The following is a 23,799-nucleotide window of genomic DNA, read 5'->3' on the forward strand; positions in this document are numbered from 1 at the left end:
TTGTACTTCCGGCAATAAGGCGAGTTGCTTCTGGAAGAAAATAGAAAGTGCATAGTGTTCACTCTAGGCTGTTTTAGCAGGGCGCCGCGCCCTGCCCGTTTTTTAACAGGCAAAACCCGCCCTGCCCTTTTTGCGGCGCCCTGCTAAAACAGCCGCCCGCTCCCTGCCCTCCCGGCGTGTATAGATGCCGTGCGCATGCGCGCGGCATCCATTCACGCATTGGGAGAGGGCTGGGGGAAGCCCAGCACCGACGGAGGTGCTGGGCACGCCCCCAACAGTGACGTCGGCGGCCACAGACGCTCTCTATAGTAGCGTCTGTGGGCCGCACCGCCCCCTAAAATGACGGAGGCGTGGCCACGCCCCCTAATTTGCGTGGCCGCGCCCCCATTTCAGACACGCGCGCGCACATGTGCCCCCCTGAGTCCGGCGCCCTGCCCCTTTTCACTCCTAGAGTGAACACTAAGTGCAGAAATCTGTACTTTGATATAGCCTAAATGTAGGCCCAGATCCGCTCCCGCTTGCAGGAAAAGTAGAAAACAACCAATTGTAAACTCCACGGGAGACACCATTCTACTTTCACACCAGGAAACACACTTCTTCCAGATATGATGATAATGTTTGGACGTCAGCATCTTCCTTGCTTGGATCATGGTGGAAATAACGCGGGAGGGAAGACTTTTTCTTGCTAGAATCTCCCTCTCAACTTCCAAGACGTCAAACGTAGACGCTGTAAGTCTGGATAGACGAACGGATCTTGTTAAAGAAGATCCTTTTAGAGCGGTAGAGACCAGGGATCATCCAGAGCCATGGTTAGGAAGTCCGAGTACCAAGCCTATCGACACCAATCCGGGGCAATTAGAATTGCTAGAATGCTTTCCCTTCTTAGTCTTTTGAGAACTCTTGGGATGAGCGGTAGAGGAGGGAACAGAACAAACTGGTACGACCAAAGTGTCGTCAGCGCGTCCACTGCTACAGCCTGGGGATCACTCGTTCTGGAACAGTAGTGGCATAGCTTTTTGTTGAGACGAGAAGCCATCAGGTCTATCTGCGGACAGCCCCACAGGTGAATTAATTGTTGAAACACCTGGGGATGTAGACCCCATTCCCCCAGATGGAAGTCGTGTCTGCTGAGGAAGTCCGCTTCCCAGTTGTCCACTCCTGGAATGAATATGGCCGACATGGCCCTTGTGTTGGCCTCTGCCCAGAGGAGGATTTTTGACACTTCTCGCATCGCTGCTCTGCTCCTCGTTCCCCCTTGTCGGTTTATATACACCACCGCCGTGGCGTTGTCCAATTGAACCTGGATCGCCCGATCCCTCAGGAGATGAGAAGCCTGCAGAAGAGCATTGTAGATTGCCCTGAGTTCCAGGATGTTAATTGGTAGAGCAGATTCCTGTCTTGACCATATCCACTGGAACTGGGCCCTTTGAGCCACAGCCCCCCAACCCCGAAGGCTGGCATCTGTTGTCAGTAGAATCCACAAGTGGATATTGAAAACTCCTGCCCTCCACCAGGTGAGGAACTTGTAGCCACCATAACAGAGAAATCCAGGCTCTCGGAGATAAGGTCACTTCCTGATGTATGTGAAGGTGAGACCCCGTCCATTTGTCCAGCAGATCCAGCTGAAATGGTCGGGCATGAGATCTGCCATATAGGATTGCCTCGTAAGGAGTCACCATCTTGCCCAGTAACCTGATGCAAAGATGTATGAATACCTTGCGAGGACTGAGCACCGAGTGAACCATAGCCAGGATAGACAAGGCAATTGGATATATATGAAGGGTTGCGCTTGGGAACTAATAAAATATAATAAAAGCCGGTGGTTTAAAAATTAATATATATATTACACACAATTGTACCCAAATCTGCGCTACAGGGGGGCTGCACTTTCAGAAAAACCCTTTTGCCAGCTAAGGGTTCACAGTAAACATATACAACAAGATTCAAAGTGTGCACAATAAATTCTAAAATATAAAATCAATGACTGATTGTCAATTAACATACAACTAACAACCATAAAAAATTCACAATTATTTATTAAAAACAGTTCGTTGGACAAGCATAACCTCTAGCAAAATGTCACCAAGGTTTTGTGTGTCCTTGATATAGAGTTCAGATCCCAACGCGTTTCGTCCTTATTAGGACTTCATCAGGGGATATCAACAGAAAGCATGACTCCTCAAGGACCTATTTAATAGGTTTGTTCACAGTAGAAAAGACAATCTTTATAGCAAGATGAAAATTGTGATCAAAATGTAATTAGATCTGATGACTTCTAAGCAAGAAGATGATCTATACAGTGAGTATGATTTCTTAATGAGAACATATTTTAATCCTTAATGTGATAATGTGACAATGGGATAATTTTATTTCAAGTGGTAACTTCAAAAGCAAGAAGATGGTCAAATCATGACCTCCATAAGCGGGTATAGACCCTCGTATACGGGAAGGTAATGGTGAACCAATGTCCACTAATGTGTATCAATAATTGATGATCCAAGATGTGTATAGGTCTCCTCCCCAAAAATGTATGCCACAAGGGCATACAATCTGGTACACTACATAGGAAGACTCACATATAAGTTGATGTCGAATATGGAATTTCTTGCCTGTGCGCGGATGATAAAAAATCTCCCCTACAAGCATAAATTTACACGTGGTACAGCCACATTTATGGTTGTTTTAAATGTGGCTGTACCACGTGTATATTGTATGCCCTTGTGGCCTTGCCTATATAGGAAAAACGACCCGCAAGTTTAAGGAGCGTATGACGGCTCATCTATACGATTAGGAATAACTAATGGTGTCAGCAACCAGCCTGCGGCGCGTCACTTTGTAGAGACGCGGCATAATTTGGTGAACCTAAAATATTGCATGATAGACCACATCCCCCATCAATACGAGGGGGTGACCGTGGGGCTGCTTTATTATGGTGTGAATCCCGATGGATCTTCCGTTTAGATACGGTGAGTCCAAAGGGTTTAAATGATATGATTCCGTTATCGTGCTTTAATTAAAGCTAATTTAGATAACCCATACAGCCATGTCTATTCATATCACTGTAATTTTGCCTATATTAAATTATAGGTACCTCTAGGATTACTTCATCTTTACGTGACAGGGTATAGATCTGTAAATATTTGCATATAAAGGTCAACTCTTTACACATTGTTCATTATAATGTTTTTTAGTGATGACTATGTCTGGTTATATACATGGTATGATACTTTGATGTATGCCACCAAGCAGTTCATATGCTAGTTGTGATAGTAATGTACAGCTGTTACTTCCCCAGCCTGTGATCATGTACACTTCCCGGGATTCTATGGTGAAGGGTAGCGGTGACGCGCGCAGTTTGCGCGATGACGTAATCTTCAGGTGCCGCGGCCGGAAGGCCGGGACCGAGCTGCGGACACACGTGTGCATAGTTGGTGAGGGGATATAAGGTGAGCTCTTTTTGATTACTTGTATGTATCCTGACGAAAATTCAAATGAATTGAAACGTTGAGAACCCGCTGTGGTATCGTGTATTTTCTTCACAACAAGCCGTGAGTGCCGCCTCGTGTGTGTGTGTGTGTGTGTGTGTGTGTGTGTTTTTTTTTTTAATTATTGCAGTGCGTGACCTACCCACCATATCCTTGTATATCCTTATCCATTAGGAATTTATCTGGCCCATTCTTAAAAAAAGTGTCGACGAGTCCGCCATTACTACTCTATCTGGCAGGGAATTCCAAACACGTATTGTCCTTACTGTGAAAAAACCTTTTCACCTCTGTGTGCAAAATCTCCTGTCCTCTAACCTAAGTGGATGACCACGTGTCCTCTGAGTTGACCTTACCAAAACAGATCCCCCGCAAGCTCGGTGTATTGTCCCCTTATATATTTGTAAATGTTAATCATGTCCCCTCTTAATCTCCTCTTTTCCAGTGTAAACATGCCTAGCCTCGCAATCCTTTCCTCGTAATCCAGCGTCTCCATTTCCCTAATCAGCTTGGTAGCCCTCCTCTGAACATTTTCTAGTTCCAGGATATTCTTTTTGTAGTATGGTGCCCAAAATTGTGTACAGTAGTCAAGATGTGGCCTTACTAGTGATTTATATAATGGGATTATAACACTTTCATCCCTTGCCTCAATTCCGCGCTTTATGCATGCTAATACCTTCTTTGCTTTAATCCTACTTTGGGTACTGCTGCTAAGTTTGTTATTTATGTGAACACCCAAGTCTTTATCCAGCACAGAAACCCCTCATTTTACCACGTTAAGTATGTAGGTGGTATCTGTGTTTTTGTTACCAAAGTGCATTACCTTACACTTGTCTGTACTGAACCTCATTCCCTATTTTGCTGCCCATGCTTCCAGTTTAAATAAGTCGTTCTGATGAGACACAGCATCTCCCTCCGAATTTATAACCTTACACAGTTTGGTATCGTCTGCAAAAATTGACACCATGTTCTTCAGACCTACTGCTAGGTTATTTATGAAAATAATGAATAATAGTGGTCCAAGTACAGACCCCTGTGGCACACCACTCAGTACTTCAGTCCAATTTGAAAAAGTTCCATTAACCACAACTCGCAGCTCCCTATTGTCTAACCAATTTTTAACCAAAGTGCATATTGTGATCCCTAGCCCCACAGTTCTTGTAACTGATGGATAAGTCTCATATGTGGTACTGTGTCGAAAGCTTTAGCAAAGTCTAAAAAGATTACATCCCCTTAACCTTATCTAGGTTCGCGCTAACCGAAAGTGACGAAACATGTCTAGAACTCCTTACAATATACTGCTGAGCACTGGGGATCTCGGTCTCTGTCCACCGGTTTGTATATTGCCACAGTTGCTGCATCTTTATACAGCTTCCATTAGCCACACCAGCTGCCGTTGATAACAAGCGGCTACACCCGAGGACGCTCGTGCTCGACCATCTCCTCATATCTCCAAACAGGTCCCCGACACAGCTCAAAGTGGGATAGAGTGAGTAGCGGTCACCGCAAACGGCAATTCTTTACACAGCATATGTGCAGCATATACGGAATCATCTGTGTGCATTAATCAAAATTTCAGCCAGAACTTTGCATATCCATATTATGATCTGTAAAAACATATTACGGGACCCCAGCTCTTAATTGGTTAATTTCATTTGGATCATCTGTTTTAATCTGAGACTGAACTTTTTCAATTTATCAACACATTGAGTATAACAGATACGTGCACTAACTGAATTGCAACATAGTTACATCTACTGGTCAATATTTAGTTACTACACACTATTTTGATTGCCAGTTGCAACTGTATCTATATGGTGGTGTTATTTTTCTTTCTACATTGTCTGATTCTTAAGTAGTACTTATTACACAAATAAATTGCTATTAATTTTTAAACCACCGGCTTTTAATATATTTTATTGGTTCCCTAGCGCTACCCTTCATATATAACTTATGCAGATACGTTTCTAGGGTCTGTGGCAATCGAACCATATATACCAACTGTATGTTTTTAGATGACAGATTTATTTATTTATAGAATATACAACCATTTGCGTTTTCAGGCCACCTATTGGTCTTTCTGCATAGCCAAGGCCTTGTCCATTGGGAGAAACGGGTTCGTGACTATATACAGACAGTTAAAAGATAGACAGTCATTAGTGAGACACCATATGATTGACAGTCAAAAGTCCGACAGGGTCAAAAGTCCAGCACCCCAAAAAAAAAAAAAAAAAAAAAAAAAAAGTGTTTTTCTTTTCTTTTCTTTCTGTGTTTTTTTTTTTTACAACTTTTGCCTCATTTACTATCCATGTAAAAAACTATTACCTTTTAATAAAGTTGTGGCGAGTGAAGCGAGACACCGAGTCCGAAGCGTGGCGAGCCCGCGAGGGGACGAATTTCACCAAATTTGGTTTAAGACAGTCAAAAGTCAGACAGGGTCAAAAGTCAGACAGGGTCAAAAGTCAAACACCAAAAAAAATGTTTTTTTTTTTTTTAGTTTTTCCGTGTTTTTTAAACTTTTGCCTCATTTACTGGGATCCGGTCTGAAGATCGACAGTGTCTAGGTCGACAATGTTTAGGTCGACCACTATAGGTCGACAGTCACTAGGTCGACATGGATGGAAAGTCGACAGGGTTTCTAGGTCGACATGTGCTAGGTCGACAGGTCTAAAGGTCGACATTAGTTTTTTTTATATATATTTTTTTTTTTGGGATTTTTTCATACTTAACGATCCACGTGGACTACGATTGGAACGGTAAAGTGTGCCGAGCGAAGCGGTAGCGGAGCGAAGGCACCATGCCCGAAGCATGGCGAGCGAAGCGAGCCATGCGAGGGGACGCGGTGCACTAATTTGGGATCCTGGTCACTTTACGAAGAAAACGACACCAAAAAAAAAATCATCCTCATGTCGACCTTTAGACCTGTCGACCTAGCACATGTCGACCTAGAAACCCTGTCGACCTTCCATCCATGTCGACCTAGTGACTGTCGACCTAAACATTGTCGACCTAGATACTGTCGATAAAACGAACCACACCCCATTTACTATCCCTGTCACAAACTATTACCTTTTAGTAAAGTTGTGGCGAGCGAAGCGGAGCGAGACACAGAGCCCGCGAAGGGACAAATTTACCAACGTTTTTACAACATTTGCCTCATTTACTAACCATGTCACAAACTATTACCTTTTAGTTAAGCGTGGCGAGCCCACGAGGGGACGAATTTCACCAAATTTGGGTTACAAAGGTTTAAAAACACAAAAAAAGAAAAAAACTTTTGACCCTGTCTGACTTTTGACCGTCGACCATATAGTGTCTGACTAATGACTGTCTATCTTTTAACTGTCTATGAGCTATACCACACCCGGAAGAAACACCTTTTGAGACACTGTATCCAGTATCATTCCCAGGAACTGAAGATGTTGGGTTGGTTCCAGGTGAGATTTCTGAAAACTTAGGATCCACCCATGATCTGTAAATAGGCGAGTCGTCAGATTGATGCTGTGCAGCAGATGCTCCCTGGACACAGCCTTTATTAGGAGATCGTCCAAGTAGGGGACTATGTTGACTCCCATCCTGCGTAGTTGCAGCATCATCTCCTCCATGACTTTGGTGAAGAACCTCGGAGTTGTGGATAAGCCGAAGGGAAAGGCCTAAACTGGAAATGATCGTCCATTATGGCAAACCTGTGGTAAGCCTGACTGGGGGGCCACATGGGAATATGTAGCTAAGCATCCTTGACATCCAGAACTCCCCCCTCCTCCAGAGCGGACACCACCAACCCCCGCAGGAATTCCATCTTGAACTTGAACACCCGCAGATACAGGTTTAGAGACTTCAGGATCAACATGGGGTGTACCGAACAGTCTGGTTTGGGAACGACGAAAAGAGTGGAGTAAAAACCCCTGTTGCGTAACGGAGGTGGTACTGGAACCACCATCCCTGTTCACAAAAGTTTTTGAATAGCCTCTTGCAAGGAAACTCTTGCTGCGGGTAAAGCTGGTAAGCCCGACTTGAAAAATCTGTGAGGAGGGAGTGTTTGAAATTCCAGCCGGTATCCTTGGGAAATGAGATCCCTCACCCAAGGGTCCCAGCAGGACTCCGCCCACACGTGGGCGAAGTGTTGAAGACGACCTCCTACCTGAAAGTCACCTTGCTGCTGGGGCCAACCGTCACACGGAAGGCTTAGCGGCAGGGGATCCGGTGGTCTGGTCCAGTAAGACAGCAGTGGCAGGCTTACGGGACTTACCACGAGATCCTCTGGAAGTGGTGGAGACCCCTCGGCCCCTGCCTCTGAACCTTGCCACACAAAAGGACTGCAAGGAGGGTCCTGTGTAAGAACGTCTAGCAGGTGGCACAGCAGACGACAGATAGGTAGACTTACCCGCCGTTGCTTGGGAGATCCATTTATTTAATTTGTCTCCAAACAGGGCATCACCTGCAAAGGGAAGATTTTCTGCACCCTTTTTGTAATCAGCGTCTGCCGACCACGGACGTAACCACAGAGCTCTGCGCGCCGAAACAGCCATAGCAGAAGTGCGGCCATTTATCTTACACAACTCCTTAATAGCTTCGCTCATAAAATTTGCAGCATCCTGTATATGTTGCAGCAGAGTAATGACCTCATCCCCGGGCACAGAGTCTAAACAGTCAATAACAATATCTGACCACGTGACTACTGCCCTGACAATACACCCACAAACAATTGTGGGGCGTTGTGCTGCGCCCGCTGCCGTATAAATTGCCTTGAGTTTGGTCTCAATTTTACGGTCGCTGGCTCTTTAAGGGATATAGCCCCTGGTACAGGCAGCACCAATTTCTTAGACAGTCTGGATACAGACGTATCGACTGACAGGGGGTTTTCCCATACCTTTCTGTCCTCAGCTGGGAGGGGAAAAGTAGTTGAAAAACTCTGAGGAATTTTAAATTTATCAGGGTTTAACCAAGCCTCCCTGGCCATGGAATTTAATTCTTTAGACACAGGAAAAGTTGCTGAGGTCTTTGATCTAACATTAAAGTACAACTCCTCATCTGGTTCTGCCTCCTGATCCGGTATGTGAATGACCTCTCTTACAGCAAAAATGAGAGCCTCCACCCCAGGGAACAGAGAGCTGTCCTCATCCATATCATCATCATCCACATCAGGCTGATTAGAATCAGAATCAAACTGGAGCACCTGGGGCTCTAAGAGTTTATGTGAAACCACTAGAGGGGGCTGAGAAGTCTTTCTGGTATCTGCTGCTTTGGCCACACAATCAATAGAGTGTTTTAACACCTGTCTCTCTTTTTTACCTGCAGCTAATTCTGAATTTACATTCTGAATAATGCTTTTAAAACTATCCAGCCAGTCAGGTGCCTGTGAACTGTGCCCCTGTGGAGATAAGGAACATTGGGGGTCACTCCGAGTTGATCGTAGCTGTGCTAAATTTTGCACAGTTACGATCATGTTCCCAGACATGCGGGGGGATGCCCAGCACAGGGCTAGCCCGCCCCGCATGTCTGTCCGGTTCCCCCCACACAAGTACAAAAGCATTGCACAGCGGCGGTACTTTTGTACTTGTTGAGTAACTCCCGGCCAGCGCAGCTCCTGCGGCTGGCCGGGAGTTGCTCGACGCTGCCCCTGATCGCAGCAGCTGCATGTGATGTCACACAGCCGCTGTGGCCCGCCCCCCGCACGGTCCGGCCTGCGTTGGCCGCACCGCGCCCCCAATACGGCGGCCTAACGCCGCCCCTCCCGCCCATCGACCGCCTCTACCTGTCAATCAGGCAGAGGTGATCGCTAGGGAACAACGGCCTTCGGGCGCCGTAGCACTGCGCTGAGAATAACTGCAGCGAGCGATCAGGTCGGAATGACCCCCATTGTTCACACATGAGTGACCCCGCTGAAGACGGGGTTGAGTTACAAGCAGCACACATAACCATGTCAACAGACATCTTACACAACTGTAATGACCTGATAATAGTGCTGAGGCGCTGCAGCTGGCGTGCTACCCCCTTCTATGGCCCCCTGGTACCAGTACAGTCTTGTAGCAGCGTGCCTCACCGGAGGAGCAGCGTACATTCAGCCTGAATCGGGACCCCGGTGTAACACTCATCGCACCTTGAAACTTCAGCATCTGTTAGAGGGTGGCGGCTTGCTGCTGGTGTGGGCACACTTACTAACGATGTGTGAACAGTACCTCAGGAGCTCAGTGTCCCGTCAGCTGGGATTACGAACCATTAACTCTCAGGAGGTTGGTTTGGTCCCCCCTTTAAGTCCCACGAAGCAGGTAGCCTGGTTGCCAACCAGGGCTACCTGAAAATAAACTAAAATAAAAATAAAGGAAACTCTCTGGAGCTCCAGAGAAATGCACCCAGCTCCTTGAGCACATTTTCTAAAACGGAGTCTGGTAGGAGGGGCATAGGGGGGAGGAGCCAGCACACACACTAAAGGTTTTTAAAGTGTCAGGCTCCAGTGGACTCAATCTATACCCCATGATACTAAAGTACAGAACCCCTGTATCCACTAGGACGTTAGAAAAATCAGAAAGGTAGCGGAAGCGTGATGGGGGTTCCTGCGCGGTGACTACTAGTGTATGCAAAGACGGACTGGTTAGTGGGTGTATTATGGGAGTGTCACGGGGTGTCAATGCAAGCAGCTGCGTTCCCAGACGCACCGCTACAAGCATAGGAGGCCATGGTGAAACGTGGAAACTGCACCTGCCGTAGGGTAGTGCAGTTTTTGATGGTGACATATAAGGTATTATAGCGTGCCCAGGCTCTAAAAGTGGGTGTCTGAGACCTTGCACATTCAGCCACAAGGAAGGAATTTGCATACAGTCGTAGACAGGCGACTTGCCAGTGAGTAGATGCAGCCGTGTGCACATTTGCTTGTGACTCAGGCCCATAGTAGTGATCATCAAGCCTCAGAAGGATTTTCTAGATCTAGTACGTGTCAAGTATAGCCCTATGATGCTACTAATGGTTTATACCAAATAGTCAGAATTTCAGCCAGTTTAAACCCCATTTGCTGGACTTGATCATTCAGGATTTACTCAAGGGATGGAGGAGAGGGGCAATGTCATGAGATTTAGTGACCTGATATATGGGCTGATTTATCAACGAGTTTTATCGTAAGCAACGAGTTTTAAAACTCGTTGTGTATGATCAATAGTGTTCCAGCCAATCAGCTCCCAAATGTCATGTGTTTAAAATCTTATTTTTTCACTCACCGGTAAATCTATTTCTCGTAGTCCGTAGTGGATGCTGGGAACTCCGTAAGGACCATGGGGAATAGACGGGCTCCGCAGGAGACTGGGCACTCTAAAAGAAAGATTAGGTACTATCTGGTGTGCACTGGCTCCTCCCTCTATGCCCCTCCTCCAGACCTCAGTTAAGATACTGTGCCCGGAAGAGCTGACACAATAAGGAAGGATTTTGAATCCCGGGTAAGACTCATACCAGCCACACCAATCACACCGTATAACTCGTGATACTATACCCAGTTAACAGTATGAAATAAAACTGAGCCTCTCAACAGATGGCTCAACAATAACCCTTTAGTTAGGCAATAACTATATACAAGTATTGCAGACAATCCGCACTTGGGATGGGCGCCCAGCATCCACTACGGACTACGAGAAATAGATTTACCGGTGAGTAAAATCTTATTTTCTCTGACGTCCTAGTGGATGCTGGGAACTCCGTAAGGACCATGGGGATTATACCAAAGCTCCCAAACGGGCGGGAGAGTGCGGATAACTCTGCAGCACCGAATGAGAGAACTCAAGGTCCTCCTCAGCTAGGGTATCAAATTTGTAGAATTTAGCAAACGTGTTTGCCCCTGACCAAGTTGCAGCTCGGCAAAGTTGTAAAGCCGAGACCCCTCGGGCAGCTGCCCAAGATGAGCCCACTTTCCTCGTGGAATGGGCTGTTACTGATTTAGGATGCGGCAATCCAGCCGCAGAATGCTCCAGCTGAATTGTGCTACAAATTCAGCGAGCAATAGTCTGCTTAGAAGCAGGAGCACCTATTTTGTTGGGTGCCTACAGGATAAAAAACGAGTCAGTTTTCCTGACTCCAGCCGTCCTGGAAATATAAATTTTTAAGGCCCTGACTACGTCCAGTAACTTGGAATCTTCCAAGTCCCTAGTAGCCGCAGGCACTACAATAGGTTGGTTCAAGTGAAAAGCTGATACCACCTTAGGGAGAAACTGGGGACTAGTCCTCAATTCTGCCCTATCCATATGGAAAATCAGATAAGGGCTTTTACATGACAAAGCCGCCAATTCTGACACACGCCTGGCCGAAGCCAAGGCCAATAACATGACCACTTTCCACGTGAGATATTTCAAATCCACAGTTTTAAGTGGCTCAAACCAATGTGATTTTAAGAAAACTCAACACCACGTTGAGATCCCAAGGTGCCACAGAAGGCACAAAAAAGGGGCTGAATATGTAGCACTCCCTTTACAAATGTCTGAACTCCAGGCAGTGAAGCCAAGTCTTTCTGGAAGAAAATCGACAGAGCCGAAATCTGGACCTTAATGGAACCCAATTTTAGGCCCATAGTCACTCCCGACTGTAGGAAGTGCAGAAAACGACCCAGCTGAAATTCCTCTGTTGGGGCCTTCCTGGCCTCACACCACGCAACATATTTTCGCCAAATACGGTGATAATGGTTTGCGGTTACTGCTTTCCTGGCTTTTATCAGCGTAGGAATGACTTCCTCCGGAATGCCCTTTTGCTTTAGGATCCGGAATTCAACCGCCATGCCGTCCAACGCAGCCGCGGTAAGTCTTGGAACAGAGAGGGCCCCTGCTGTAGCAGATCCTGTCTGAGCGGTAGAGGCCATGGGTCCTCTGATATTATTTCTGTAAGTTCTGGGTACCAAGCTCTTCTTGGCCCATCCGGAACCACGAGTATCGTTCTTACTCCTCGTTTTCTTATTATTCTCAGTACCTTTGGTATGAGAGGCAGAGGAGGGAATACATAAACCGACTGGTACACCCACGGTGTCACTAGAGCGTCCACAGCTATTGCCTGAGGGTCCCTTGACCTGGCACAATATCTAGTTTTTTGTTTAGGCGGGACGCCATCATGTCCACCTGTGGCCTTTCCCAACGGTTTACCAACAGTTGGAAGACTTCTGGATGAAGTCCCCACTCTCCCGGGTGGAGGTCGTGCCTGCTGAGGAAGTCTGCTTCCCAGTTGTCCACTCCCGGAATGAACACTGCTGACAGTGCTAAGACGTGATTTTCCACCCATCGGAGAATCCTTGTGGCTTCTGCCATCGCCATCCTGCTTCTTGTGCCGCCCTGTCGGTTTACATGGGCGACTGCCGTGATGTTGTCTGATTGGATCAGTACCGGCTGGTTTTGAAGCAGAGGCCTTGCCAGACTTAGGGCATTGTAAATGTCCCTCAGTTCCAGAATATTTATGTGTTGGGGCGACTCCTGACTTGACCAAAGTCCATGGAAATTTCTTCCCTGTGTGACTGCCCCCCAGCCTCGAAGGCTGGCATCCGTGGTTACCAGGACCCAGTCCTGTATGCCGAATCTGCGGCCCTCTTGAAGATGAGCACTCTGCAGCCACCACAGTAGAGATACCCTGGTCCTTGGAGACAGGGTTATCAGCTGATGCATCTGAAGATGCGATCCCGACCACTTGTCCAAGAGGTCCCACTAAAAGGTTCTTGTATGGAACCTGCCGAATGGAATTTTGCTTCGTAAGAAGTTACCATTTTTCCCAGGACTCGCGTGCAATGATGCACCGATACCTGTTTTTGTTTTCAGGAGGTCTCTGACTAGAGATGACAGCTCCTTAGCTTTCTCCTGCAGGAGAAACACTCTTTTCTGTTCTGTGTCCAGAACCATCCCCAGGAACAGTAGGTGTGTGGTAGGAACCAGCTGTGACTTTGGAATGTATAGAATCCATCCGTGCTGTTGTAGCACTTCCCGAGATAGTGCTACTCCGACCAACAACTGCTCCTTGGACCTCGCCTTTATAAGGAGATCGTCCAAGTACGGGATAATTAAAACTCCCTTTTTTCGAAGGAGTATCATCATTTCTGCCATTACCTTGGTAAAGACCCTCGGTGCTGTGGACAGTCCAAACGGCAGTGTTTGGAATTGGTAATGGCAATCCTGTACCACAAATCTGAGGTACTCCTGGTGAGGATGGTAAATGGGGACATGTAGTAAGCATCCTTGATGTAATCCCCCTCCTCCAGGCTTGCAATAACCGCCCTGAGCGATTCCATCTTGAACTTGAATTTTTTTATGTATGTGTTCAAGGATTTCAAATTTAAAATGGGTCTCACCGAACCGTCCGGTTTCGGTACCACAAACAGTGTGGAATAGTAACCCCGTCCTTGTTGAAGTAGGGGCACCTTGACTATCACCTGCTGGGAATACAGCTTGTGAATTGCCTCTAGCACAGCCTCCCTGCCTGAGGGAGTTGTCGGCGAGGCAGATTTGAGGAAACGGCGGGGGGGGAAGACGCCTCGAATTCCAGCTTGTACCCCTGAGATACTACTTGAAGGATCCACGGATCCACCTGTGAGCGAGCCCACTGATCGCTGAAATTTTTGAGGCGGCCCCCCACCGTACCTGGCTACGCCTGTGGAGCCCCCGCGTCATGCGGTGGACTCAGAGGAAGCGGGGGAAGAATTTTGATTCTGGGAACTGGCTGACTGGTGCAGCTTTTTCCCTCTTCCCTCGTCTCTGTGTAGAAAGGAAGCGCCTTTGACCCGCTTGCTTTTCTGAAGCCGAAAGGACTGTATCTGATAATACAGTGCTTTTCTTAGGCTGTGAGGAAACCGGAGGTAAAAATTTTTATTCCCAGCTGTTGCTGTGGATACGCGGTCCCAGAGACCATCCCCAAACAATTCCTCACCCTTATAAGGCTCTATGTGACTTTTAAAGTCAGCATAACCTGTCCAGTGTCGGGTCTCTCATACCCTCCTGACAGAATGGACATTGCATTAATTCTGGATGCCAGCCGGCAAAATATCCCTCTGTGCATCCCTCATATATAAGACGACGTCTTATGTTCGCAAAATAGTATCCCTGTTTGATAGGGTTACAGACCACGCTGCAGCAGCACTATCTGCATGTCTCAGTCTAGTACCTGAGTGTGTAAATACAGACTTCAGGATAGCCTCCTGCTATTTATCAGCAGGTACCTTCAAAGTGGCCGTATCCTAGGACGGCAGTGCCACCTTTTTTGACAAACGTGTGAGCGCCTTATCCACCCTAGGGTATATCTCCCAGCGTAACTTATCCTCAGGCGGGAAAGGGTACGCCATCAGTAACTTTTTAGAAATTACCAGTTTCTTATCGAGGGAACCCACGCTTTTTCACACTTCATTCACTCATTTGATGGGGGAACAAAACACTGCCTGCTTTTTCTCCCCACACATAAAACCCTTTTTTAGTGGTACTTGGGTTAATGTCAGAAATGTGTAACACATTTTTTATTGCCGGGATCATGTAATGGATGTTCCTAGTGGATTGTGTATATGTCTCAACCTCGTCGACACTGGAGTCAGACTCCGTGTCGACATCTGTGTCTGCCAACTGAGGGAGCGGGCGTTTTTGAGCCCCTGATGGCCTTTGAGACGCCTGGGCAGGCGCGGGCTGAGAAGCCGGCTGTCCCATAGCTGTTACGTCATCCAGCCTTTTATGTAAGGAGTTGACACTGTCGGTTAATACCTTCCACCTATCCATCCACTCTGGTGTCGGCCCACAGGGGGCGACATCCCATTTATCGGCATCTGCTCCGCCTCCACATAAGCCTCCTCATCAAACATGTCGACACAGCCGTACCGACACACCGCACACACACAGGGAATGCTCTGACTGAGGACAGGACCCCACACAGCCCTTTGGGGAGACAGAGAGAGAGTATGCCAGCACACACCAGAGCGCTATATAATGTAGGGATAAACACTATCACTGAGTGAATTTTCCCCAATAGCTGCTTGTATAAACAATATTGCGCCTAAATTTAGTGCCCCCCCTCTCTTTTTAACCCTTTGAGCCTGAAAACTACAGGGGAGAGCCTGGGGAGCTGTCTTCCAGCTACACTGTGAAGAGAAAATGGCGCCAGTGTGCCGAGGGAGATAGCTCCGCCCCTTTTTCGCGGACTATTCTCCCGCTTTTCTATGGATTCTGGCAGGGGTAATTATCACATATATAGCATCTGGGGCTATATATTGTGATTATTTTGCCAGCCAAGGTGTTTTTATTGCTGCTCAGGGCGCCCCCCCCCAGCACCCTGCACCCTCAGTGACCGGAGTGTGAAGTGTGTATTAGGAGCAATGGCGCACAGCTGCAGTGCTGTGCGCTACCTTGGTGAAGACTGAAGTCTTCTGCCGCCGATTTTCCGGACCATCTTCATGCTTCTGGCTCTGTAAGGGGGACGGCGGCGCGGCTCCGGGAACGAACACCAAGGACGGGTCCTGCGGTCGATCCCTCTGGAGCTAATGGTGTCCAGTAGCCTAAGAAGCCCAAGCTAGCTGCAAGCAGGTAGGTTCGCTTCTTCTCCCCTTAGTCCCTCGATGCAGTGAGCCTGTTGCCAGCAGGTCTCACTGTAAAATAAAAAACCTAATTTAAACTTTCTTTCTAGAAGCTCAGGAGAGCTCCTAGTGTGCAACCAGCTCGGGCCGGGCACAGAAATCTAACTGAGGTCTGGAGGAGGGGCATAGAGGGAGGAGCCAGTGCACACCAGATAGTACCTAATCTTTCTTTTAGAGTGCCCAGTCTCCTGCGGAGCCCGTCTATTCCCCATGGTCCTTACGGAGTTCCCAGCATCCACTAGGACGTCAGAGAAATATCAGTTGGGAGCTTATTGTCTGGAACACTATTTATCATAGGCAAAAAGCTTTAAAAGTCGTTGATAAACAAGCCCCTTATGCAAAATGATGGCTTTGTGTTGAGAGTTGGACAAATTGTATCTAAGATGGTAATATTATTTATCGGATGAATGGATCACAACACGTTTGTACGTGTCACTCTGAATCAGGCCAACTGTGCAATGAGATAGGAAGGCAGAACCTTTCATAGATTTATTCATGCTAACAAAAATGTAGAGCCAGCATATATTCTAATTCCTAACAGGCAACCAAGTGCTCATCTGGGCCAGGGATTTTACTCATAATGCATTATTTTAAAGCTTCCAGCCTTTTAATATATCTTTAAACTCTCAACAAAAAAAAAAACTTTTAGTAGCTTCAAATTGCATAAAGGATCTGCAGTCAATGTTCAGCACACTTGGGGTTCTCTAAACAAAAAGAGTGACTATTACTACATAATACTACAGATCAGGGGTTCTCAAACTTTCTCCTCAGAGGACCCCAAACAGCTCACATTTTCCAGGTCACCGAGCATGTGCGCAGGTGTAGTTACTACTCACTGACACATTTTAAAAGATCCACAGGTGGAGCAAAATATTTCACTTGCGATTACAGGGGTAATTTAGATCTGATCGTAGCAGCAAATTTGTTAGCAGGGGGGGGGGGGGGGGGGGCAGATATAACGTGCAGGGAGAGTTAGATTCGGGTGAGGTGTGTTCAAACTGAAATCTAAATTGCAGTGTATAAATAAAGCAGACAGTATTTATTCTGCACAGAAACAAAATAACCCACCCAAAAAAATCTACATGTTATATCTGCCACACCTGCAGTGCACATGGTTTTGCCCAACTGCTAACAAATTTGCTGCTACAATCAGGTCTGAATTACACCGTGTAAGGAGAGCTGGAAAACAAACGGCTTGTGGTCCTGAGAACAGGATTTAAAAATCTATGCTATAGACACTCCTTGAACACCTTGGCAACATCTGTCAAAGTGGGCGTCTGACCTTTTTACGGTCTGCCATTTTGTCGCTACTGTATAACGGTTTTGTTGTTATTTAGGCACTCTAGCTACTAGATGACTGCGATTCATCAACGGGCTAACTATAACCAACTACTGATGCCTAAGGAGAGGAATTTGGGCCTGATTCAGTGTTGTACGCAAACCTGATGGTTTGGATACAACATCAATAGTGAGATAGATCTGTGCATGCGCAGGATCAGTACTGCACATGTGTGCGTCTCCTTCTGCAAGAGCTCTCGCAGTGCCCCCTAGTCAGAAAAGGGGCACCAACTGTGAGCGTTTTACAAAATCCAGCCATGTTGTTCCCATTTTGTGCGTGGTCCAGAACCAGGGTCTGCGTATTCAGACACAGGTTTCCTTGCCGCAGTAGCAGGCAGGAGGGGTCTTTTTATACAAGACACATCCGGCAGCATTAGCACATTTACAAACACTGCGTCCATCTCTCCCTTTCATTGGAGTTCATTTTTACTCTGTTTGCCCCCAAATCCCAAAAGATTCGGATAGCAGGCCTGTTGACAATGGCAAAAAGTTGAATTTCCCCAACACAGGCGTTGGGGGATCCCCAATACATCGCGGTGTAAGGGGGCCTGAAGAGTCTTACCTATTTTTACTGTCCCTAATCTATCAATGTGCCCCATATGGTTTATTAATGTGCCTTCATATCACTGCTGCTCACACCTCAAGTGACGCCTGCTACATTCCTTACTTGTAGTAATGTTGGTACACAGTCATCCAGATCCTGGTAATAACTAGGTTGTTGCTGGAAAACATTACCTGTCAATACATATATAGAGAAAATCAATATAAAATAGGCAACCAAATAAAAAGTAAAATTATGATACAGAAGGAAACAAAAAAGTGAAGAAACACAAACACAAAAGCCTAAAAGCTATAAAGCAGCAGGATGAAGATAAGAAGGTTGTGGTACATTAAGAAAGTTATGCATAAAGAACATGATTCAACAGATACCGTATTGCATTGCTCACCAATCATTTTTTGCAAAAGAGCAGAGTTTCCTTTCCCAAAGAGGACACATATATCCAATAGTTTCGGGATATCCAACAGAAAGTTGTTGTACAAAATTTCTCCAAATACAGAGGGAGTGATGAAATGATCCTGTAGGAGGCAGTGTGCGTGGGGCACAAAACACACTTTAAAAGCTGATGTCACACAAGCATTCCTTATTTTAAATTTAAAAAATGTTTTTGTGTTGATTCACAGTTGAAATGAATGTTTCTTTTTCAAAGCCAGTACTTCTGCTTGAAAGCTCCACATTGAAGTTGTATGTTTAAACCACTTAGCAAGATACACTAAGCAAGACTAAAATGTAGGTAATTAATAACATTCGTTAACGATTCAAGCATAAAATAAGGTATGCATCAAATATCGCTTTAAAAAAAAAAATAGCATTTTAATTACCTACCAGTAAATCCTTTTCTCGTAGTCCGTAGAGGATACTGGGGTTCCATTTAGTTCCATGGGTTATAGACGGGTCCAGTAGGAACCATGGGCACCTTAAGAATTTGATAGTGTGGGCTGGCTCCTCCCTCCATGCCCCTCCCACCAGACCCAGTCCAGGAAACTGTGCCCGAGGAGACGGACATACTTTGAGAGAAGGATAGATTAAGATAGTGGTGAGATTCCAAACCAGCACACACAAAACAGAGAAAAGCTATGCTAACCCAACTTTAAACAGGAACAGCAACAGCTGAACCAACAATACTTAACCAAGTAACAGTGCAGGAAGAACGAAGCACCGGGCGGGCGCCCAGTATCCTCTACGGACTACGAGAAAAGGATTTACCGGTAGGTAATTAAAATCCTATTTTTTCTTACATCCTAGAGCAGGCATGTCCAAACTGTGGCCCTCCAGCTGTTGTGAAACTACATATCCCAGCATGCCCTGACACAGTTTTGCTGTCAAAGAATGCTAAAGCTGTGTCAGGGCATGCTGGAAAGTGTAGTTTCTCAACAGCTGGAGGGCCGCAGTTTGGACATGCCTGTCCTAGAGGATACTGGGATTCCATTTAGTACCATGGGGATGTACCAAAGCTCCCAAACCAGGTGGGAGAGTGCTGAGGTTCCTGCAGAACTGATTGACCAAAGTGAAGGTCCTCAGAGGCCAAATTATCGAACTTGTAGAATTTAGCCGACGTGTACGAACCTGACCAAGTCGCTGCTCAGCAGAGCTGTAAAGCCGAGACACCCCGGGCAGCCGCCCAGGAAGAACCCACCGGCCTAGCAGATTGGGCCTATACAGATTTCGGAACCGGCAAACCTGCCGTGGAATAAGCATGCTGGATAGTGAACCTGATCCAGTGTGCAATTGTCTGCTTTGAAGCAGGACACCCAATTTTATTGGGATCATATAGAACGAACAGCGAGTCGGATGTCCTGTGACGAGCTGTTCTCTTTACATACACCTACAAAGCCCTCACAACATCCAAAGACTTTGAAGTAGCAGAGGTGTCCGTAACAGCCGGAACCACAATAGGTTGGTTGATGTCAAACGCGGACACCACCTTAGGAAGAAATTGCTGACGAGTTGAGTTCAGCTCTGTCCTCATGAAAAATTAAGTATGGACTCTTGTGACACAACGTCCCTAGCTCCGACACACGTCTTGTTGAAGCGAAGATCAACAGTGTGACGGTCTTCCATGTAAGGTACTTTACCTTAACCTCCTGTAACAGTTCAAACCACTCCGATTGGAGGAACTGCAGCACCAAATTAAGATCCCAAGGTGCCGTGGAAGGCACAAAGGGAGGTTGGATGCACAGAACACCTTTCATAAAGGTCTGGACCTCAGGGAGAGAAGCAAATTACTTTTGAAAGAAAATGGACAAGAACGAAATCTGGACTTTCATGGAGCCCAGACGTAGGCCCACATCCACACCTGCCTGCAGAAAAAGCAGGAAACGTCCCAGGTGAAATTCTACAGCAGAATATTTTCTGCCCTCACACCAAGAGACTTATTTCTTCCAAATACAGTGGTAATGTTTAGACGTTACCCCCTTCCTGGCTTGGATCATAGTGGGGATAACTTTGTTAGGGATCCCTCTTCTGGCTAGAATCAGCCGTTCAACTTCCATGCCGTCAAACGTAGCCGTGGTAAGTCCTGATAGACGAACGGGCACTGTTGCAGAAGATCCTCATGAAGAGGTAGAGGCCACGGATTACCAGGCCCTTCTTGGCCAGTCCGGAGCAATGAGAATTGCATGAACCTTTTCCCTTTTTATTCTTTTCAGAATTCTTGAGATCAGAGGAAGTGGATGAAACACGTACACCATCTGACAGACCCATGGAATCTTATATGTAAATACAGCTGGAGATTAATCTCAAACTGTATATATCTGAGTCGATAATGTTATATCATCAATTGAATAGATAAAAGGCAATAAAAAGTAATGAAAAACCTGCCTTTTACATATTTAAACTTAATCAAGTCTTAAGGTCTCTCGGTCTCGGTACTCCGTTTTTGTCCACACTGAAGCCAATTGACCTCCAGGAATCATACCTCCGCGGTGAGGTTAAAGGTACTTCAGTTACCTACGGCACTTTTACATCGGAATTCCGCTGCGGCTAGCCGGATACAAACGGATCTCCGCCGTGAGACCACTACAGCACCAGCCATCAGCGGCTTTGCCGTTTCATGCTGTTACCGCTAGCCGAACGGATCACGTCCCTTGCTGGGAAGTTCCCTATACGTCACCATCTTATGGTCAACTGACGGCTACTTCGACGGAGAATTAGTATTTCAGCAAGTCTGCTTTCTAATTATCACTGTGGCATCAACTACAAATCTTTATATTCACCTCGTGCAAATGCATACAGGACCCTGCATTAAATTCCAGGAACCAGCACGGGGGTAATTATTACTGTTTGTTTTGCCTCTATTAATTTCATATCGGTTACTGTGGAGCCTTCTGTGGACATTTTATATGATTTCACACTGGGACGCCAGTGTCAGAATCAATTGACATTCTCTGTAGAGAGCTTTTCTCTCAAGATATCTATTTTGCACTTTAGATACATTGTATGCTGTTTTAAACAGCACGTTCACAAAGATAGATACAGTGTTTCTGCTCACATATGCAAGAGGTGGAAACCTCTGATTTTTAAACTGCTATATATTTATGTATTGTCTGTCTTATGTGTTTTTGTGGTATTAATTGTCTGATAAAATATTTTCTTTCCAAAAAAAGTCAAGCCTCATTGAGTCAATTATTCTCCTGGCTAGACTGCACTTAATTAATCAATTAATTAATTCTAAGTGATTTCTGGAGCGCAGAGCATTTTTCCTTTATTTGAGACCCATGAAATCGTCAGAGCGTCCACTACCACTGCCTTTGGGTCTCTCAACCTGGAACAATATCGCTTGAGCTTCTTGTTGAGACGAGAGGCCATCATGTCGATGTGTGGATATTCCCACCGATGTGTCAAGCACCTGAACACTTCCGGGTGAAGGCCCCACTCTCCCGGGTGCAGGTCGTGTCTGCTGAGGAAATCTGCTTTCCAGTTGTCTACTCCCGGAATGAAGACCTCTGCCCAGAGGAAAATTCTTGACACCTCTGACATTGCTGCTCTGCTTTTCGTTCTGCCCTGTCTGTTTATATACGTCACTGCTGTCACATTGTCCGACTGGATCTGAATGGCCCGATCCTGAAGAAGATAAGAGACCTGCAGAAGGTTATTGTATATGGCCCTGAGTTCCAGAATGTTGATTGGAAGAAGGACTTCCTGACTTTACCATCTTCCTTGAAACTGCGCCCCCTGGGTGACTGCTCCCCAACCTCTGAGGCTTGCGTCTGTGGTTAACAGGATCTAGTCCTGAATTCCGAACCTCCGACGAGGTGAGAAATCTGTAGCCACCACAGAAGGGAGATCCTGGCTTTTGGCGACAAGCAGATCCTCTGCTGCACATGAAGATGCGATCTGTACCATTTGTCCAACAGATCGAGCTGGAAGGGTCTTGCGTAAAACCTTTATATATTGAAGCGCCTCGTAAGAGGCCACCATTTTCCCTAGAAGTCAAATGCACAGATGCACAGATATCCGGGATGGCTTCAGGACATCCTGAACCATCGACTGGATTACCAATGCCTTTTCCAATGGAAGGAACACTTTCTGCGACTCCGTGTCCAGTATCATTCCCAGGAATGGGAGCCACTGTGTTGGCTCTAGGTGAGATTTTTCGGAAGGTTCAGAATCCACCCATGATCCTGGAGAAGTTTAGTTGTGAGACCAATGCTGTCCAGCAACCTCTCCCTGGACGATGCCTTTATCAGAAGATCGTCCAGGTACTGAATTATGTTCACTCCCTGCTTGCGAAGGAGAAACATCTCTGCCATCACTTTGGTGAATACCCTCGGTGCAGTGGAGAGACCAAATGGCAGGGCCTGGAACTGGTAGTGACAGTCCTGCAGTGCAAACCGTAGATAACCCTGATGAGGCGGCCAGATCGGAATGTGAAGGTACACATCCTTGATATCCAGAGACACAAAGAATTCCCCTTCCTCCAGACCTGAGATCACCGCTCTCAGAGACTCCATCTTGAACACTCTTAAGAAGGATTCAAGGACTTGAGGTTCAGAATTGGTCGTACCGAACTGTCCGGCTTTGGTACTACAAACAAGTTGGAATAGTACCCCTTGTTGTGCAAATGAGGTGGAACTGGAACAATGACGCGAGTCTGTACCAGTTTTTGGATGGCCTGCTGTAAAGTTATACTTGCCTCTTGTGAAGCTGGTAAGCCTGATTTGAAGAATCTGTGAGGTAGGAGGTCTTGGAACTCCAGTCTTTAGCCTTGGGAAATAAGATCTATGACCCAGAGATCCCGGCACGAACTTGACCAGATGTGACTGAAGAATTTTAGTCGGGCTCCCACCTGACAGCCCTCCAGGCATCGCGGTCCACTGTCATGCTGAAGGCTTTGAAGAAGCAGAGCCTGAGCTCTGTTCCTGAGCACCTGCAGTTGCTAGTTTGCGTGGTTTACCCCTTGCACCTATGGAAGACGTATTAGCATCTCTGGATTTTACCTTAAACTTGGCTGTCCGAAAGGACTGTAAATTTGAAGATGAATAAGCCGCATTAGCTGTGAAGATCCATTTGTCTAGTTTATCTCCAAACAAGGCCTCTCCTGTGAATGCTAGCCCTTCTACGCCTTTCCTGGAGTCCGCATCAGCAGTCCACTGGCGTAGCCACAAGCCCCTGCGTGCTGACACTGCCATAGCGGTGGTGCGTGCATTAAGCAAACCAATCTCTTTTATGGCTTCCACCAGTAAGTTCGCAGAGTCCTGTATATGCTGCAGGAGTAAAACATCCCCCCTAGACAAGGAATCTAAGCCCTCAATTAGGTTACCTTACCAGTTAGCAATGGCTTTTGTGATCCACGCACATGCAATAGTGGGTCTTTGGGCCACCCCAGCAGCTGTGTAAAATGATATGAGTGTAGTCTCAAT

General features: G+C 46.4%; 1 protein-coding gene across 3 annotated transcripts in view; it reads right to left on the bottom strand.

The window, feature by feature from the left end:
• The window catches only part of ASCC2 (activating signal cointegrator 1 complex subunit 2), a 150,087-nt gene that overhangs the window by 87,716 nt on the left and 38,572 nt on the right, over positions 1-23,799 (bottom strand). For all 3 annotated transcript variants that reach the window (XM_063913364.1, XM_063913363.1, XM_063913362.1), the window contains exons 5-6: positions 18,327-18,456; positions 18,047-18,114 (exon numbers count right to left, since the gene is read on the bottom strand). In XM_063913364.1, coding sequence (XP_063769434.1) covers positions 18,047-18,114; positions 18,327-18,456 — 198 coding nt within the window. The remainder of the gene's footprint in view (positions 1-18,046; positions 18,115-18,326; positions 18,457-23,799) is intronic.

Source organism: Pseudophryne corroboree, chromosome 1, assembly GCF_028390025.1.
Source record: "Pseudophryne corroboree isolate aPseCor3 chromosome 1, aPseCor3.hap2, whole genome shotgun sequence".
In the NCBI taxonomy this organism is placed as follows: domain Eukaryota; kingdom Metazoa; phylum Chordata; class Amphibia; order Anura; family Myobatrachidae; genus Pseudophryne; species Pseudophryne corroboree.